This window comes from Ptychodera flava, chromosome 9, assembly GCF_041260155.1.
Source record: "Ptychodera flava strain L36383 chromosome 9, AS_Pfla_20210202, whole genome shotgun sequence".
NCBI lineage: Eukaryota > Metazoa > Hemichordata > Enteropneusta > Ptychoderidae > Ptychodera > Ptychodera flava.
Genome location: NC_091936.1, coordinates 14793606 through 14814657, shown reverse-complemented (window position 1 = coordinate 14814657; position 21052 = coordinate 14793606). Strand labels below are relative to the sequence as shown.

Sequence of the window (21052 nt, the reverse complement as noted above, 5' to 3'; positions counted from 1 at the left end):
GCACCTCCAAAATGAATGCCCAACACTTTTTCTCTGTGAATTTTTACACCGCACTTATTTTTCGATCACAAGAGTATGCGCAAAATTTCCCGACATGAAAATTTAAGTTGCTGTCATTCACTCTATTCTTGTGAATTTGATTTTCGGGTTTCACAAAAACAAGATGGCCAAAAGATAGTTTTCTGAACATGAGCCTACAAAAGCAAAAAATCAGTAAGATTTCGAGAATGGAAACCAATATGCCATATAAGCTCATTATTACTTTATTATTGTACAATTTTGTCTATTTCCTTGTTCAGTTCAATCTCATTTTCTTCCTTCAAAGTGCAATGACGTCTTCGCTGTTGACGTTCCTGCTGGCGTTGCTGTCGATTTGCTCGTCCAGCCTGTCGCTTTGCCCCGACCAGTGTAACTGCCAAGATGGTGTGCTATCGTGTCACACGGAATCAGGCGAAAAACTGAAGACTATACCAACAAATTTGTATATGAACGAGTTATCAATGATAACAGAAATGTAAGTAAGACATGATTATGTACATTTCTATGTGAGTCTACAATGACAGCATTGTATATATATATATATATATATATATATATATATATATATATATATACATATACATATACACAAAGTATGCGGTTCGACTTGTCCGATACAAAGTGCGCAATACAAAAGTAGAGCGAGATATATAAGGGATGCTGGAGAATTGATTTTACAATTTCATCTCTACAACGTTGTTTCGTGAGACTCACTCATCAGGAGACTAGACTGGAGTCTAGTCTCCTGATGAGTGAGTCTCGCGACTCTCGAAACAACGTTGTAGAGATGAAATTGTAAAATCAATTCTCCAGCATCCCTTATATATATATATATATATATATATATATATATATATATATATATATATATATATATATATATATCGAAGTATACAGATGTCCTCGAGGGAAATTACAGTGCTCAATGCAAAAAGCAGAGCGTTATAAATAAACAGATTACTTCAAGTACAAAGTAATGAAATCTATTACTTAAGTTTCATGCATCTTGCAATCCTCAGATAGAGGATAATCCTCTATCTGAAATCTATTACTTAAGTTTCATGCATCTTGCAATCCTCAGATAGAGGATAATCCTCTATCTGAGGATTGCAAGATGCATGAAACTTAAGTAATAGATTTCATTACTTTGTACTTGAAGTAATCTGTTTATTTATATATATATATATATATATATATATATATATATATATATATATATATATGTATATATATATATGTATATATATATATATGTATATATATATATATTATACGATGAAAACATGTATGCATACGCAAAAATGTTTTCATCGTATAATATATATATATATATATATATATATATTATACGATGAAAACATTTTTGCATATGCATACATGCACATCACGCTCTTATGAGATCATATCTTAATTCAGTATCTTCATTTCCATATGTAAAAGTGTCACTGCCAGGATAGTCTCTGGAGCATTTGGGATAAAAGTAGATTTACGAAGAGAAATGTACATAATAAGTTTTTCAGAAAGCGCACAAATTAGCGTCATTGTTGCCGAGAAAGCCGCTGTCGCGAGGGAGTACTTTCACCGTATTCTGTGTCACCATATTTGCCCGTTCACGCTCTTCTTACGTAAAACCTTATCCTCCAATTCAACTGCAACACTTTCGGCGGTATTCACAACAAAAGTTATCCATCGGTTTCGGTCCAGAAAACAAATCTGGGCTGAAGGGCAGTGATCAGATAAGTGGGCAAAACGAAAATACGACGCGATTGCATTACGCCGAGGGGGTCGTGTTGCACGTTGCAGCAAGACAGCCTTTTACACACTGAAGCTTTGGTCTCTCACAATAAGTTGTTCAACATTGCATGAAAAGGATTCGTCATTTCACGAGAGTTTGGATTCACCAGACGTTCAGCATTTCGCTCAAAGGCTTCTTTCAGAATTCTTTCCAAAATCTGACCCCATTTCACACTTGCCTCTCGACCACAAATTAACGCGGCAGCAGAGTACGTGACTTCACGGCGTAGATTACGCAAGCACTCGAGGTTCGCTGAAAAGCTTTCACGAATTCTGTCACATGGCAGACCCCTATTTCACACTTACCCAGTAACCACAACCTAATTTCCTCTTCCGAAGTAGTTAAGTATAAAATGAGGTCGACCCCTATTTGTAAAATGTGGTTCATTTCCTCGATCTGAACAACTTAACCCGCGCGTCATAATACACTAGAGCGAGAAAATGGGGAAGGATTTTTGAAAGTTCAACACAATTAAGTTAAGAATATACAGTCCAATCAGGTCTTAAAAAGAAGCCAGAAACACGCCACTTGCCATATCTAGCGAGTAACGTGAAATGCCTCGTGTGGTGAACTCTGCAACTTTTAATGGAAAATTCCAGAATAATGTCACTCGGAAATTCAACATTTCAATATTAAGCCCATTGAGCATTTTACATTGTAAATGGCCGAATTCACTTTTTATTTCAACAATCATACTATTCTGTTCTCCTGTCTAGTGCCAAAGATTTTAATTCACGCCCTGAAAGTTATAATATATATAGACGCCGTCACTGATTCCGTATGATTATTTCTTGCAATGACTTTCCAGCGGATAAAGTTTGATATCTCTGTAATTTTCTTGTTGAATATACACGACGCACTGTGCTAAGTGGTACACTCACAAACCGCCAGAGTCACACTTTTCCTTGCCAGATGTGAACTGAAAATGCTAGGGTGCTCCATGATAAGTAGGGTGAGCAGCACAAGGTGTGTAAGTTGTGTACAAAATGACCGTATTTGACTTAGTGTCCGTTTCTCGTCAACACTACTCAAAAATCATCAGATTTGGTGCAGCCACTCCGAAGATATGGATTATAAAATTCGATTATTGCTTTTGCTAATACGTAGCGTCAAACAAATATATCATGAAAAATACAAATTAGCGATTAGCTGACATAAAACAGCTGCAAGTCTTTCATAACTGTCATATCCTGGTATCATCAATATTGTGTTAGTTGCTCATCAACTTTAAATTTGCAAGTCTTTCCAGCTATACATACCCCTTCTTGTGAAAGTTCGGTGAATACGCAAATTAGCTATATGATTAACCTGAGATTGCTAACGACCTTGCAAACTGTAGCAAGATTCATCAGATATGATTAAGTTATTCTGAATCCTGGAATAATTAGGGATGGTCTGATAATTATGCAAATTATCATTAATTATGCAAGACACACCAACCAACAATAATTTAGCTCTAGCCATTCCCCTACAAAATCCATCCATGTACATTCACATGTACCAGATTTCATTCCGATCCGATCAGCCATTCTTAGATGTCGCCCCAACAGACAAACAGATACGCCCACAGACATTTATTCGACGATATCCCACTTGTGTGAACAGGTGTGCTAAACGTTATGTCAACATAAATCTTGGCCAGACTTTCCCTAAAATACGTAACAACACACCATCTTTAAAAGTCGTTCGTTTTCGAATCCAACAAACAATGCAGAAGTGACCTTTCTTTGACATTCGGTCACGGAAAAGTTACCACCAGGAGAAACTATACGGCATAAACGTTCTGTTTTATAAAGTAACCTGGTTAACAATGTACGAACTGTACTATGTTGACGCCTCAGCTGTCTCGCTGAAAGGGAGATAATGGTCTCGTCTTCGAGTGTGCGTATGGAACCAATACAACGGGTCTATTGCTCCGCACAACATATCCCTACATACCCTGTGCATATCCAACATTTAAAAATGGCGGCTATACCGAAACTCAACCTGCCAACCACAGCCGAAACATCTTCATATAAACGAAGGGACGTAACCAAAGTTTGTTTGGCAAAGTCGTGCAGTATTTGGAAAGCTACAAAACTAGTGAACTATGAACATGCATTAAATGCTGAATTTGTTTTACATTTGCTAAACATTCATTGTCAATTCCTGGGAAGAGGTAATGTTTATCAACAAGAAAGTCGCGCAGGCGCATACGGGACGACCCCCCTCCCTTTAACTCGAAAATTCTACACGACCCCTCTAAATGCTCCTGTGTCGTAGGTACAGACTAATTTGATGGATAAATCATTAAAAATCCAAAATAGCTGTGGTTTTGACATGAGCTTCCAAAGACGGATTAATTCGTGATCTAACAACTGAATGATCAATACTTTCCGTGAAAACCACTCAACCTTACTGCATGCATAGATATTTCCTCTAATCCACCCACGTTCAATTTAAGTACAGTTCACGAGGAGTCAGACAAGTCGTACGGAAAGGACGCCCCAGTGATGACCTATACCACGAACTTCAATCTGTGTCTTCTACAGACAGATATTCTCTTAAATTGGAATATATGACATACTCTGGTGTCACTGAACCTGTCTCAAAGGTTGAATGTTACCTGAAACCTTGCATCCGTCGAACATCTGAGTCGCTTGCCACAGTTAATTCAAAGGCCATCATGTCCACTCACTTATTACGCTCTTATTACTCTACTTGAAATTATCAATTAAAACATGTTTGTCTCAAATAGGATCAGCGAAACTGTGAGTTATTACAGATTTTTTTCATTTTCAGATCATGAAATGTACGCAATGGACGTAACAAATAAACGAACTCTCACAGAAATGAGAGTTATTGGGAAATACGCTCCATTTGACGATAAACAACTCGATATTATGTTGTTTTGGGTCATAGGAGCATAAATCCGTTTTCTCCACGATATTTTGGGAAAAAAGCACGCTGATCACGTGCATCGATCGATAGCAGAGCGAACCATCTTTTAAAACTTCTTTCCGGTCTTTCGGATCAACCGCTAGAAAACGCCAACATTTCAAGATATCAAAACAGAGGTGTCTCGAGCGATTGAACAAACATCATGAAACTAACATTTTCCATTCTCTTTCAGTAATTTTGAAGGGAACGACATTGATCAGTTGAACGTGGGTGATTTCACCGGCCTCGGAAACGTCAAAGTCTTGTAAGTAGCATTTTCATCGTTCCAATTCTACAGACTAGTAAAGCATCGCTTGAGACAGACTCGTCTCGTTGAACTTGTCTCCAGTATAATCAGACTCGATTCAGAAAACATCTCTCAGTTGAAGTCGTTCAAGTCGCTCTATCAATGATAAACTTCTGGACATTCATCCACAGGAAGCTTACCCCAACCCGAATCCTAACCCTTCAAGTCACCCCAACGAGAGTAGGTTTGTAGTGTCCCGGGGAAGGGGGGGGGGAGGGCGTAAGCCACCTCGTCCTCTCAGGAGACAGGAATTGAACGATTGTATTTTTACGTAAGAACTGCAGTGTTGATGGTCTAACCACAATGGAGACCATGAGGACATGATGACATACCAAGGTGATGCGTATCCGTAGGCATTTTCATCCACGTTCTTTCATGAGTGAAAGACTTTCAATTAGATTGGTTCTTGTAGACAGAAGAATGTTTGAGTTGAATTGAAATCGCGACACCGCAAGCTTGAAAGATATACACTAATAGAAGGAGCACAAATCAACATAAAGAGTATTGCTATTTGTGTGTGAGTTGTCAACTACATGTACTAGATATTACCGTATCGCCATCGTAAACATCATCATCATCATCATCATCATCATCATCATCATCATCGCCACCATCAATAACAACGTTTAACAAAGGCGATAAAAACAATTAGACCGCGGACTATTTTCCATTCTTTTATACAGTATTTCTGAATTAAACAAAACCTTCAGCATGTCGTACAGCAATGAACAACTTTTGCTCGTTTTGTAATTGGGTTATGAAGTGATTTATGACGTCACCTTGGGCGGTCGTTCACTTATTTTCACCGCAGCATGTTATAATGGTTATCTGCCAACAAATGCATGAAATTGTTTCTATCGGATACCTTATGCAGTTTTATACCCTCGTGCAATGAACTCTATGAGTAATTCGTCGAGTCGACGTTCTATGCTGAAGTCAAACTTTCTCCACGACACTGGTCAGTTCCAACGCCCAGGTGTTGTTGACGTCTTGTACGCCGGATAATGTAATCGTGTCGTGCAATCGCATGACATATTTGTTTCCGGAAAAGAAACTAGATTCACAGCAAGTAAACGCTTTATAGAAAACCTGCATTTTTTTATTCCTCTTCCAACCGCAGGAATTTGAAAAGAAACAAGTTGAAGGTGCTGCTCCAGGGTCATTTCAACGGCCTCCGTCACGTTCGACAACTGTAAGTATTCCGGTTGACAGAATCTCTCATCGATTTCAATTTCATGACAGTTGAGCGCATCCTGACAGCTTCACGTCACGCACGTTCCGTATCATGCTGTCTCGTCTCCCGAAACATTGTTTACGGTAGAGAGTAGTTTCATTTTACGTCGAAGGCAGATTGTATAATTCGATAATAAACTTGTATATGGTCATTTTATTCGATAATGAACTTGTATAGGGTCATGTTATTCGATAATCAACTTGTTTAGGGTCTTGTTATGACAAAACTAATCATTACTATTTGCGGACAAAATCGACGGAAAACGATTTTTTATTGAGTTTATATACAGCGAAAATGCCGTATTAGCAAGCACTCATGCCAGTTAAAAAACTCTATAAGCGTTTGTTTTGTAGGGGGGTATTGGGGTTGGGGGGAAATAGGCCACGACGAACTTCTTGGTTTGATTTTCAACATTGTCTTCTTTTTTTTACCTTTGTATGTTTTGTTTTTCATTTTATATTGATCTTAATCATCTCAATTCATGTATAACGCTACTGTGAAGCTCCTTCACTGTGATTTTAACGCATATTCCTTTTTCAATCATTTCATTTCAGCTGGCTTGCAGAGAATTCCATTCGCTTTCTTGACACTTACGTCTTCAGTGGCTTGTCTCATCTCCGCGAAGTGTAAGTGGACTCATTATGCTGTGTGCTCAATTCCATTTGAAATCTCGCTTTTATCAATTCTCTAATAACACTGATCGATTCACTAAACTATGGAGTAACATTTGTTTCAGGGTTGTACAAACAGAGCTTTGATTATTTGGAGAGACCAGCTGCCATGAAATGCCCTAAAGATTTGTTTTTACAAAGATCGTTTACGGGTTGGTGGTTATTTCTGAGGTTGACGAAATCAAAACTTATGTAAAACTGCCGATCATACGCCACGAACAGATCACCCTCGCACCTTGAATATTCGGTATATATGCGTGCACTCTCTTTAAAAGCAACCAAATCCAAACATGATCACCGTGTCCCATTCGTTTCTATCAGAGGCGCAGTAGGGTTGCGCAAACTACAAAATAACTCCTTTTTTGCTACCGACTGGAACAACAATTCATATATTCCGAGTGATTTCAGCTCGAACATTGCGTGGTTTGTTAGCTAGTGAGGTAGATAATGGTGTCGGGATGGCCGCATGCTGTTTGAAGAAAATGAGTCAAATTCCTTAGATATACCTCTAAACAGTGTAAATTGTACATAATTGCGCGATGCAAGCAAACTATAAGAGTGATAAAGCAGATGTGCTCTCAAATGACGATGTTGCGAAAAACGCCTTTGCGTGAAACACAATGCATCACCCCAGGTAAGCGACTCTTCTGTGTGATTTGATGCGAGTTTTGTCATTTGCCATCTTGGCAATATACGCATTAAGTCGCGGGGGACTGGATTTTGAAGCGCCCTTTGACCGCCATCGGGATTGTCTGCGTGCGAAGGCAATTTCAAATCAAAGTCTGTGTTTATTGTCCTTCCAGGGATCTCTCTCGGAACCAGATTGAGTATATTCCAAAAGGCACATTCAAAACCGCTGGGAGCGATCTCCACAGTCCGATCGAGACGCTGTGAGTATTACAGTTGATGGCTTCGATGAGTATGCGAGTCTTGTGATTCGATCATGTCGGTTGGAAAGCATCAGACGAATTTCTCACCTCTGTTCATGACAGACAGTATATACCTTGGCAATATCGAGCACACTAGCCATTGAGTTTCTAATCTATGGATCATTAGCTATTACAGGTCTCAAAAGGTCAAAGTTTCGACTCTTCAAAGTTTTCAAGTATTTCAAATTGACGTAATCGGTTTGTTTACTTCCTGATGTGTTATTCGTTACAGGGAACTCATGAATAATAATTTAAATGTGCTGACGGCGGGGATGTTCGAAGGGCTGACAAAGCTGAAATCATTGTAAGTAATATAAAAGCGTCATTGCTTGGTAATGTGTACAGTCTGTTACGGTATGAGAATATGAATCGGTACCGAGACAGTTCAAAGAAATAACAAAGGCACTATGAATGACGTCATTACTGGGGTTGGCACATTCATTTAGTATGGTGGTATCCACAGAAATCCATCTACAGGCAAACCTGACGGTCCAGGAATCCGAGTCCCCTGATTGTCAAGTGTACGTATAGCCAAGTCCCTTGAAGGTCAAGTAGCCAAATCCCCTGATGAACAATCCCCTGATGGTCAAGTAGTCAATTCCTCTGATGGCCAAGTAGCAAAGTCCCCCTGATGGTCAAGAAGCCAAGTCCCCTGATGGCCAAGTAGCAAAGTCCCCTGATCGTCAAGAATACTCATCCAAGCTCTTTGATGGTCAAGTTGCAAAGTCCGATGGACCTTCATTCATTATTTATCACAAAGTTGTTATTATTATTATTATTTATTCACATACAATAGGCCATCAGCACAAATATGCTCATCTAACAAAAAAACCCAAACAGATTTGTACCCTGAAGGCAATCACATTAACAGCACGGCATACTAAACTACTTGCAGTTCAAGAATCTGGTGTTGTAACAGATTCTGAGTTAGAACGTTTCTTCATAGCAAAATATAATACGCATTTTGATAAATTACGGATCATTTAGGCATTATCAGATGCCAGTGACAAATGAAGTTTCTCCAGCGATGGAAAGTTGTAAGAGTATTCACCAATATACTTGAGACTCAAATAAAATGGACGTATCAGACAAAAATGAAACATCACCTTTTATTTGATTTTTTTTTTCTTGAAATCACAAGATCTGATTACCCAAATCAGAACAACAAACAGAATTGACTGCGTTAATTTATACATGCAGTAGGTTGACAAGTATTACTTCACAGTTTAGAGCTGTTTCGTACTTATATATGCATGCAATCCTATGGTTATTGTATTTTCTTTCGTGCTCAACGTACTGTCTTTCTGTGCATTAAATTTCTTCCAAGCGAAAGTGGAAAAAAGGTACCGTGGCAGGTACTATGTGCATGCGAGGATGAGAAATATTGTTGTTCTCATCACGCCGATAAAAATTACCATCACATAGTCGAGTCACATCGTGCTTTTTCAGAATGAACTTTCATAGCGGGTATCTCACTTCTTTCAAAACGCTCGCATCATTTCCCAATATTTTTAAAGAGCTATTATCTTTTCGTTACTTCACACTTTCCCCCAGAAAATCTAATATGTTCTAGTACATGTGGTAAATTAGGCATCACGTTTTGGGCCTTCCAGATGCTATAAATCCATCTATGTGATATAGAATTTACGCTCTTCACAAAATTTCGGTGCCACCATTCGAAGATGAACGTTCATTATTCTCAAGAGAAGGTTCCAGATCTTTAGCGCTGTCCGCCACTGGCCGTGAGTGCCAATTGAGAACCATAAGCTTACATCAAAAACTTTCAGGGTATATGTTCGGTAGACCATAAGTGAATCCTCGCATTACCCTGAGGTCAAAAGGTCAGTCACGATGATAAAAGAGTTCCTGCCTGTTCATTAGTTCGTGATACCATTGCCAACGTTTTGCTTGGGGCAGTAAGTTGGCTAATATCGCAGTTTGTCCCTATCCACTTTACCGGATACACCAGAATAGTCATCTCAGGAGACAGCAGGAATTTTATTTTGGCTCCAAAGGCGACTTATGAGGGGCAGCCAGGAAGACTGATCGTACATCTATGTTTGCGATTGGATTCTTGTAGTCGTTTTTTTGTGTCTTATTGGCGAGCGAGCGAAGGGCAGGCGGGCAACTTTTCGTTTGTTCAGCGATCACTTTGGAAGAAAGCCTAACAGGCGGACAGTTTATGATTCGGTTGTTTGCAGATCAGGGTCGTTGGAGTGAGGGCATAATCATGCGCGGTGCATTGGGAGAGGTTAGCAAGCCTTTGGTGCGCCGGGAAGCTTTCATAATGGGAAGATTGTGGCATGGTTTTCTTCAGGGGGGGGGGGGAAAGGGAAAACAGTCGGTGTATGGGGAATCAGAATTTTTAAATCATGGCGAGATGACAGGTATGAACGGATTTAACTTCTCCTTTTTTGATTTTTTTATAACAAAACCGAAGAACAAAGAAGACAAATACAATATTGAGCAGAACAAAGACAAATGACAACCATACATCAAAAAGCATGACAAGGAACATCCCTTTTTTTCTACATGTAATTCTTGAAGGTTCTGTAAGATTGCATTCCAACTTGTAGATTGATTTTACGTAAGATTTAAACTTTTGTTGCCTATAAGAGAATTTTAGACATATAGATGTAGTGGAAAAGTTTGCTATCCCGGTCATTTTGTTCGAATACCGCCATACCATTGGTAGTGACTCGAAATCGGCTGGTCGGCTGCCTCTTGCTTATCAACTTCATGTACACCTAAACTTTCATCAGCAGCCAGCTGCAGGGAGTGAGATTCCACCGTACCATGCCACGATAAAATCAACTTTGTCAGAAAGCGAATACCCACTGCGTTCAATGGGGAGAACGTGATTTGAAGCCTTTCGGTGGGTTAACTAAACTCCTCAATGAGTTATTGAATCCTCTGGCATTTGCGGAAACGGGCGAATCAAATTTACATCTGCAAGTCCAAATTAGTCCATAATGCTGTCACTGCCGGAACTATAGCGAACTTGACCACATAATATTGCATGTCTTTAGCAATATGTATAACCATTAACCGTGGAAAAAATAGACTTCAAAGGACATTCTCTTTCATTGCCATTCTCCACGACAGATTCTAAGAGGTTAGTTTCTGCTTGCGATTCACGACTCATCGGATGGCTGTACGCGATGATGCAGCATATTGGGTTCATAAACACCGGGAATTAGATCTCCCCTTTCACTAAAAAGCTTCTTCGGTGCCGTCTAAGATTGCACCGTGCTAATAGCCTCCGGAGAAGACGGTCCATATATAATGCTCGCCCACAGTTAAGGGACAGGGGTGTTTCTTGTCGAGTACATGTAGGCTTGTGATCCTTCTCCTGTTAATGTTGGGTCGAAAGAATACATGGGAGAAGAAATACATTTCAAAAGCCTTGGAAGAGATTTTTGTTATCGAAGATTTTGAAACGTAAAAAGTATTTAATTTTCATTAAAAGTAGACAGTAGGGTCAATTGCTGTACCAAAAGTGTAGGATTTCAAAATCGGCACCCCGTCATTCTTTGCGGGACTTATTATCCCCAATGACTTCGCCCTTCAGAGATACAATTTCGTTCTCATCATTTCCATTTCAAATTTCAGATATTTGGATTATAACGACATCGAGTCCATTGAGACGAACGCGTTCAGTCCACTGGTCGACCTCAAAATATTGTGAGTAAATCCCCCGCGGCATTCGTCCGTTGCTACGGTAACGACGTGCCGCTATTAACCTCGGTTTTTTCTTTCGCATCCGTGTTTAGCTGTGTGTTCTTTATTGAAAAGTGGAGCATTGCATGGGATCTGACGTCTGCAAAGATCTGCTCTCCTATTGATTACTTCCTTCGCGGATAGCTTTCATGTTTTGACTTCGTCGAGGTTTTTTTTTTTTGGGGGGGGGGGAGGTCGCGAGAAACTCGTAAGATAAGAAACTGACCAGACTTACTGTACCTGTAAAAATGATATTTTGCAATGTACCATAGCCTTGTAATGGGCGTATCATCATTCAGAACCCCATCCCCTCCACCCCGGTTTATTTCCGAAGATGTACACATGACAAAAATCTACAGCACGATAATTTTCTCGATTTAGAGACTCATATATTTTAACACGATCCATCAAACACTGAAATCGTATAGAAGGCTGTTTTCTTTCGAGAACGACATCAGGGGTTGGTCCCTGCCTGTTTAAGCTGGTAGTGCCAGTATACTTAAATATTCAATATTCATTGATAATAACGCCTGCAGTCATCTCATCTTTACAGGTCACTTCGAAATGTGAACTTGAAACCCAACGTTTTCATATTTGCTCTGCAACGGTTGTACACCCTGAGGCAAGTGTAAGTGAATCTTGTTGTATACGCCCTATGTACACACAGTTAGGACATTTCGATGCTTTTGGAAATATTTCACATTATTATATCATTTTCCCTTGAATTTATTGAACTGTTTATGATAAGCCTTCCCGAAACAAGGCACTGCGTGTGTACTACTGTGCACATACAACATTACTGTGTATTATATGCAATGTTATTGTCGAGAAATGAATTCATGCGTAGGCAGAAATTCACTGTCAACAATACTGAACATTGAACATGACTGACAAATAGGCTGTATTCAGGCCCTGAGCACTGGGATTTCGACATGATTTTGGGAGTCTAGCAAAAGTACGCATTTTCCAAACAGAAGACAAATAATTGAAAATAACTCAAAAATACTGCTCGAGGTTATAGAAACTCAGCGAATAATTTATTTACATCTTTCACAGATAGATTAAAAGAATACACATCACACACCCTTATGACCATTTTTATGTAACCTTTAAGTTATCAATTATTCTTCAGCGCTTGGTAAAGGCGTTTTAGTATATATTATAGCTCTGTAGTTTTGTCGTATCTCTGCATAACAAATAAGAGATGTCGCACCGGAGAAGCAATATCAGTGCAACAGAGTGTGATCGGGTAATCAGAGTGCGCCCTCGGATGGCCACTTTGTAACACAAAACAGATGAATTCCCAAATCCGTCGCCTTCTACCACAATCTGAGTACCCCTATCCTTTCAGGTACGAGGTAGTGGAATATTGTACCGCTTCTTTTGATCAAAGTCGCCGCTCTGGGGAGCGAACATATCATTACAAGGCGATTAGACATGGGAAGGGATAATTTGGCTCTGACAACAGCTTGTCTTGCTGTCAAATACAGATCTGTGGTTGTTAAGAACTAGATTATTAGCACAAATAATGGTCGGATTTCTTATATCCAGTTATTTAGATTTCGATCAGTCCCCGGTTCAACGATCTCCTTCAGAATGGCGATCGTCTATATATAGTTGACCAAACGATGAAATCGACTAATTATAGATGTGGGATATTACCAGTGTATTAGCCCCTAACCTCTGTAAGCCCTCTTCAAGCAGACAAGTCCCCGGGGACAATTTTCACTCTCAAAATCTCTCAATTCTTTGTGAGTCTACACTACGTTTTAGCTCATTTTGAAATAACATAAAGAGAATCAATTGTCGCCGTCTTGGTTTGGGAAAGTAGGAGATTTCATGTTTCCCTCGAAAACGGTGCAGAATGAATCATCATGTCACTTTGTACTTCAAGTGTTTGTATGTTTGAAGTAATTTCCTTTCTGAATCCGAAAATTTTCATAGTAATCTGTTACAAGGAATGTCATTAAGTATTGTGCAGGAATGAGTTTCAAGATTACTAGGCAAATATAGTAAAAATTCCATATCCAGAGAACGTATTATCGTAAGCACCTTATGTGTTTTACGACATTACTTTCTCCGGAAATGTAATTATTAATATGAAATTCCTTGTTACAGATTACCATGAATATATATATATATAATATATATATATATATATATATATATATATATATATATATATATTTTCACTCATAATATATACTCATAATTCACACACACACATATATATATATATATATATATATATATATATATATATTTATTTATTTATTTATTTATTTATTTTCAGTTTGGTTTCTGGTCAGAACCTGCATTATATTTGCCATATTCGGTTCTAGCCATTACCTCTCGTTGTGTGAAGTCTGACAACTTTCAGTTGTCGGAGGTATAAATGTGACACTTTAAAAAACGCAAGTGCGCCCTGCTCAATGTTTTGCAAGCTTGGTTGATTTGACGCACATACACATAAATACCTACCACAGTAATAGTAATTGTGAAAAGAAAAGGGTTAGTTACGGTCAGAACGTCTTTTCAGTTATCTATCAGGCAATCTTTTCCCGTGTAACTGTGACTGGCTTGACATGAAGTACGAGCTGGAGTCGAGGGGCGCTCAGATAAATGATCTGTCGGATACACCGACTTGTGAGGACGAACAGACGCTGCTGTGCCGTAAGTACATGTCCCGGCAGTATGATTACGAACCGTAAGCTAGGGGAACTCTTCAGAAGAAGTTCGCGAAGTTAAAGGGTCTGGTCGTTTGTCAGTTTTATCTAAAAGCAAAACAAACTTGACAAACTTGACAAAAGTTTTAACGGAAAACAACTTAAAGGGCTTACACAGTGTACATACTCATTGTCAACAAGAACTAATCCAAAACCAGGGATTTAGGACTGCCCCTTCAAAAGGTCAACCATATATTGACGAAGCAATAATAACATAAAAATGTACTTATTTTCATGAAGTGGCGGCGAAGAATAACGATACAAACACTCCTACGCCGTTTTTGCATCAAAAATTGTGCTTACATCATCGTGATGATATTGACCAATGATGGCTCAGCTAGCCGCTAGACAAATAAATAAATGTCAAAAACATAATCAGTTTGCTGGTATTGGAACAACTGGGCCAACCGAATATACTTATGGTGGACCATGTGATCGACTTCATAGATATAGAGGGTTATTATTTGATATCACTGTCTAAAGACGAAAACACCTTTAGATTTTGGATCGTGAAGAACAGGTGGATTAGGAATAACGGTAGACTGGAAGACCCGTCGCTCGAAGAAAGATGCGGGTATCGAGTGGCCCTCATACGACCGATATTCCCAGTCTAAGGTTATGGCCCAAAAACTTTAAAAGCGGACTGTGCTTCACAGATCAACCGACCCATTTCACCCTTGAAGAGGAGATTTAGTGCTACACTACTCAGTCACCGTGCAATATTGCAGATGTAACTACAAATAAATAAAACCTGTTCTGATTTTCTACTTACCATAGAAAAGCTGAGAGAAAACCCCGAGTCTCGCGAGAAGCTTGGATACAAATTCATAACGCTGCGAGAAGTTAAAGTCCCCAAAGTGGACCGTGGAAAGATTATAGTCGACGGGAAGAAGTACGATCCAACCAGCATCGAGGGGGAAGAGGCAATCCTGGAGTACGACACAGAAATGAGAGAGCGTATTCAGCAGCTCCCCGACGAAAACAAGCGAAACTTCTTTTTGAGGATATTCCAATCTCGAATGGAGGAGTTTATTCAAAAATATGTACTAAGTGTTGAGAAAGAAGAGAATCTAGGGTGAGTGATTTATGCCAAAATTGCTCAATCACGCGTTAATTAATTTACTGTGCGATTCTTTGAGGTTTTCATTGCCTGTAAGAATGACATGAGTTGCAGTGTGGCAGTGCACTCTACTGGTTGAAAATTCTGTTAAATTTGAAAGCGTTTAGAAATAGAACAGTGAAGTTATAATATGCTTGAATATCTGGTATCAAAACGTTTTGCATTTCGTTTTTCCACTTCCGTATACATAAAGCCTTACTTTCAACATTCCGCGCGAGAGAATTTACCTTTTATCAGGGAATTTCGAGATATCCTGCTTGAAATTTCGCAAGTAATTGGAACGACTTTCATTTCCATCACGCGATGTACATTTAAGCACGAATTTTCCATGCAATCTTTGTCTGTGAAACGGCTACCTCCAGCCTTACCTCGAATCTTTTCAGAAATGTGCGCGACAAGCACTTACTCAATTGTACGGAATGAAAAAAAAGGACTTATCACATTTCGCACATCCCAAATCTCAAGACGACATTACATTGAGTCGGCTGTGACCATTGTTAAAAAAGAGCCTTAAATTTTGGAAATTGGCGTTATCGTGCTTAGTGCGCCCTCTTATTATGACAAGGCAATGCGGCATCGGCAGTACATAGTGACGTATTGTTCACAGAACACGGTCACACATAGATGTTGAGTTTACAACCCTTTTCAGAATTAGAGCGCGAAGCCACTGCAGTGAACTGCAATAAAACTGCTTACACTAATTAGTTTCAGCTGTAGCCGTGGCCACTTTGGTGTTGAACAAGGCTACTTGATAAAGACCAAAAGGTCTGCTTGTACAAAGGCAAAACTAGCTCTGTCTGAGGCTCGAGTTGTAAATGAGAGTTTACGATTGGCACCCTGTGTTCAATATTAAGATACAATGTAACATAACCATGCACTGGTCCATGTACAAATCTTTTTTATTTCAACTTCCCCAGACAAACTGTCTGCATGGGACATACAATGTTGTCGACTTTGCCAGCTGGCTACAGCTGAAACTAATTAGTGTGAGCAGTTTTATTGCAGTTCACTGCAGTGGCTTCGCGCTCTAATTCTGAAAAGGGTAGTAAATACTGTCTGTGCTTCTCACCCGCAGATATCCGGCACTAGCACTGAATGCAGATGCCAACTCAAAGCGATACCGTGTAAGTGCATTTTTGTAGACCCGAGGAAAAAACTATTATCCCTCGTATTTTCTCATAGAAGCAATGGAAGCAGCGAGTTTTTAGGTCACGTGTTCACACACGTGAGCTAAAGTGGTACCGATGTCTGTGTGTGTGTGTGTGTGTGTGTGTGTGTGTGTGTGAGAGAGAGAGAGAGAGAGAGAGAGAGTCTGTCAGTCAGTCTGTCTGTCTGTCTGTCTGTCTGTTAACACGATATATCAAGAACGCCAGAAAGGATTCGAGTCAGATTTGGTACATAGATTCTGTTAAAAAGTTTGCAAGAACTGATTAGTTTTTGCGGATGTTAGGATTTTGCGATGGGACCTCGAAAATATTTGGTTAGCTAATTAAGCATTTGATGTGCTTTCCCTCCATTGATGATGTACCGGATTAACTTGATCAAAGTTGGCGAAACATGCCATGTAATTGATGATACTACGTTAAAACAATATTCAACATTTGTAAAAGTGAAAGCAGAGTATTAATGGAATTTAACTAGTAATTGATTTTGTGCTGGCCCAGAATATTTCTAACAGCAGCGTTTTTATCTGTGGATCCGTCCAAAGACAGACAAGTTTCACAGGGTCTCCTACTCGCTGTAATACTTGCTCGACATTAATATATATTTAACATGAAGCGGCTAAAATAAAACTATAGTTAGTAAAGTACATAGTAAAGTACATAGTCAAAACAAATACAACTTCTGAAATTCGTTCCTACATACACGTTGTTCTGTATTCGAATGTTGACATACATTGACATTTACATACACGTTGTTCTGTATTCGAATGTTGATATACATTGACCTTTAACATTTACCCTTTACTGATGCCAGGCACACCAGGCACGCTTGGAACATATCGACGCCAAGCGGCAGCTCAAAGGTCATAGTCTACATCTGGCACAAGGAGCCAAAATTATCGCTGCCATGGTAACGCCTGGTATTATCATCCTATGTTTCTTTTGCTTACTGTGTTACTGTCGCGGGAGAGCCGTGGTAAGTATAGAGAGTGTGGCTAGAGGGCGAATGGGTGTTGGCTGATACGCCAAAACATATTACAGAATCAATTAATTACTGTAGATTTCAGTATATTATATTATTGGAAGTTACTACCTTTGTATGTGCTTGCTTGAAATAGCTTCGCCAACACTATGAATTGCGTATAACCGTGCAATTTGATTTGTTAACATCAAAATGCTAGTCCGCACTACAAATTCAGTTTTCAACAATAACTCTGGGCGTTGCGAAAAAACATGGCACCGCTTCTAGGAGAAAAGGAAGAAACTATAGTTGCATTTTATAGAATGAAAAAATTAGTGGAAAATGCATCTGAAAACATCATGAAGAGGTGCCATCGATGCCACCATACAATTTTATTTTTGGACCAGGGGGGGGGGGGTTCGTACTTTAGCTAGCGCCTTTTTCTCTGCTAAAATTTGGTTCGGAATCCCTTTTATGGTACCTGTTATAATCTCCCTTCTTTATGCAAATCACACAAAATTCGGGTAATCCATGATTGCACGTTGAAAGTTATTTGGACAGTATTCTTCTTTTAAAGGGATAAAGTCACCCATTTTTTCATGAATTTTGTTTGATACGAGATACTACTTATATTGTTTGACATTTTGAAAGATACTCAATGAATGGGTGACCATGCATAATTTTGACCCTAGTTTCAGACACGATCAATGAAACCATCGTGAAAATAAATGAATGGTCATGACCAATACTTCATTTTCGTCATGGTTTCATTTAATTTGTCTAAAATCGGGGTCGAATATATTCATGGTCAACCATTCAATCAGTATTTTTCAACATGTCAAACAATATAAGTAGTATCTCGTATCAAAAAAAATTCATGAAAAATGGGCGACTTTGTCCCTTTAATGTTGACGTTGTGGAAAGGAATCTGATAATAAGGTATAGTACGCGACTCGAAATTGAGAGTCTTAAACTTTTGCTAAAACTTTCTGTAAAAGAAACTTTAAATCATCCCCGTTCGAAATCAAGTAGCAAAATCTGGTGTCACCGTGCAAAACTTAGAACAAGAGAAAAAAATTACCAAATATTAACCAACACTTGAAATTCAAAATGGCCGCAATTCCTTCGTTAAATTTATGGAAAAATAAAATTTTCGATTTCAACAGAAGTAAGCTAATGAAAACTTTGCCATAAAAGCTTCAAGTTCAAAATGAGCCCCCACAAGTGGTAGACCAAAAATGTATTTGTAAATGTTTGACAGTCCGAATATCTGTCAACAAGGCGCATTATACCTTAATTTGAATGTTGTTAAAAGGAATATAATATCAATGTACTTGTGAAGAAGGTACATTTTGTTTTCTTCTTCTAGACTCCCAATCCAGGTGAAGAGTTGGGAACAAAAATAGATACGCCAATATGTTTTAAGCCATGCGTTCAGTGTTACGAAAAGCTGATACAGCGTAAAGAATATGCGCTGTCTAGGGAGAAGAAATTGCAGGAGAGATTAGAGTTCAAGAAGCTCCATGGCCAAGTCAAAGAGGTAATTTTCAGACTCATAGAGGGTTCGCTGACAGATATAAGCCAAGGCAGTTGAACGAGAGAGAAAGAGAGAGAGAGAGAGAGAGAGAGAGAGAGAGAGAGAGAGAGAGAGAGAGAGAGAGAGAGAGAGAGAGAGAGAGAGAGAGAGAGATCGGAATGTGATCCTTGGGGCAAAACTGTCACACAGAGGTTCTGTCTGGAAGATGGAACTGGATTTCAAGGTCACGTGTACCTGCAGTTGCTTCTGTATGGTGTTTTCATCGGCATATTTGCGCGGTATGACGACCCTTATGTTCCTTCCACACACGTAAGCCAGGTGGATTCCGCACTCCGCTCGCTACAGCACATACGAAAGATCAGATAGAAACTAAAGCAATGAAAACTCATTAACCAGATATGAACTGAAAATGCTCACGTGTTTCATTATATATTGCAATAATGTGTAGATTTGAGCCTTTGTCACATGTTTGCAACTTCTTGAAAGTGTTAAGATCGACATAATGAACAATATATACTACAGATTAATTCTTAAGGTCATTAAGTATTTAAATATGTAAGTAGCTGAAATAAAATACTTAATTTCTTTGACTGCTGTCATTGTATACCACTTTGTTTAGCAAGTGTAATTGCCTTTGGTCAAGTTCTTTAAGCTTTATGTGCAAAACTGTGAAAGCTCATTAGATATTGAAATTATAAATTAACTGACATGAAAATACGAAATGACTTTCAATATTGTTTTAACATGGTATAATTATCAATGTACATAGCATGTTTTGCCAACTTTGATCAAATAAATCCAAGTATATATCCCTAAGTAGGAAAGTTCATTAAATATGCAAATTAGAAATTGACTGAAGTAAAGATGCTAAATGACTTTCAATAATGTTGTATCATAGTATCTTTGATGTACCTAGCAAGTTTCGTCAGTTTTGGTCTAGTCAATTCAGATATAAATCCCTAATTAGGAAAGTTCATTAAATATGCAAATTAGGAATTTGCTGAAGTACAAATGTTTAATGACTTTCAATAATGTTAAATCATAGTACCTTCAATATACATACCAAGTTTCGTCAATTTTTATTGGCTCAATTGAGATATATAGCCCAATTAGGAAAGTTCGTTAAATAAGCAAATAAGCAATTATCTTTCATGTCACCCCATAATACATTCACGGCTGATATATCTTGGTGTGATCAACATTTCTAGCAAACCTCATTAAATTGTGTGCAGTCGTTCTTAATTTATATCCGTTTTATTTAAAATCATTAATTATGAAAATGAGCAAAAAGTAAGCAAGCCACACCCACCAAAAACTAATCAGATCTTGTCGTTTGCAAACTGAATCTATGTACCAGATTTGATTCTGATCTGATGAGCCTTTTTTAAATATCGGGCGCACAGACAAACGGACAGACACACAGGCAGACACACAGACAGACATCGCTGCGACATTAGCCCACGTGTGTGAACACGTTAGCTAAAAAGGCACGGATCTGAGAAGCTCCGAGTCGAATATTTAGGCAATGTCGGACGAACTCTAAACTGGTGTATTGCCGGCGTTTACACATCATTGACAAGGTTAAAACAACAATACCCTAGGTTTGGATATCGGAACACTCTTATTTCTCTCGTCTTTCTTTTGTATCTACGTCACACAGAGCATCGACCGACCCAAGAACATATTCGCCAGGAAGGCGGCCGAGGAGGGGAGCGACGCAGTAACCGCGTCGAAAGAAGATGACTTCCAGGCAACTTTGCAGAAGCAGCGTAAAATGTCACTCGGAGGCACTCGATTTAGTAGCTCTGACGATGACGAGGAGGAGGAGGAGGTTGTTTTTGACAGAAGTAAAAAATAAAAAATAAATATTTTACAAAAGTTATGCGTAGTCGTGAGATACGTCAATTTACTTCGAGTCATAATGCAGTGAT

The 21052-nt window shown here is 38.9% G+C and overlaps 1 protein-coding gene across 1 annotated transcript; it reads left to right on the top strand.

Annotated features, from left to right (window-relative positions):
• The first annotated feature begins 329 nt into the window (after nt 1-329).
• On the top strand, nt 330-20979 carry LOC139141180 (uncharacterized). The gene is made up of 14 exons (XM_070710804.1): nt 330-514; nt 4947-5018; nt 6181-6252; nt 6849-6920; nt 7769-7855; nt 8127-8198; nt 11507-11578; nt 12168-12242; nt 14154-14287; nt 15118-15415; nt 16536-16584; nt 17438-17599; nt 18954-19124; nt 20782-20979. Exons 1-14 carry the CDS (start codon nt 330-332, stop codon nt 20977-20979), a joined length of 1719 nt encoding a protein of 572 aa, XP_070566905.1.
• Nucleotides 20980-21052: the final 73 nt, after the last annotated feature.

Excerpts from the sequence above, each read along its gene's own strand:
- LOC139141180 (XM_070710804.1), top strand. The coding sequence starts at position 330 with ATGACGTCTTCGCTGTTGACGTTCCTGCTGGCGTTGCTGTCGATTTGC. Across the intron at positions 12,243-14,153 it reads TTGTACACCCTGAGGCAAGT|TTATCTATCAGGCAATCTTT; the intron begins GTAAGTGAATCT and ends ACGTCTTTTCAG. Across the intron at positions 19,125-20,781 it reads TCCATGGCCAAGTCAAAGAG|AGCATCGACCGACCCAAGAA; the intron begins GTAATTTTCAGA and ends TACGTCACACAG.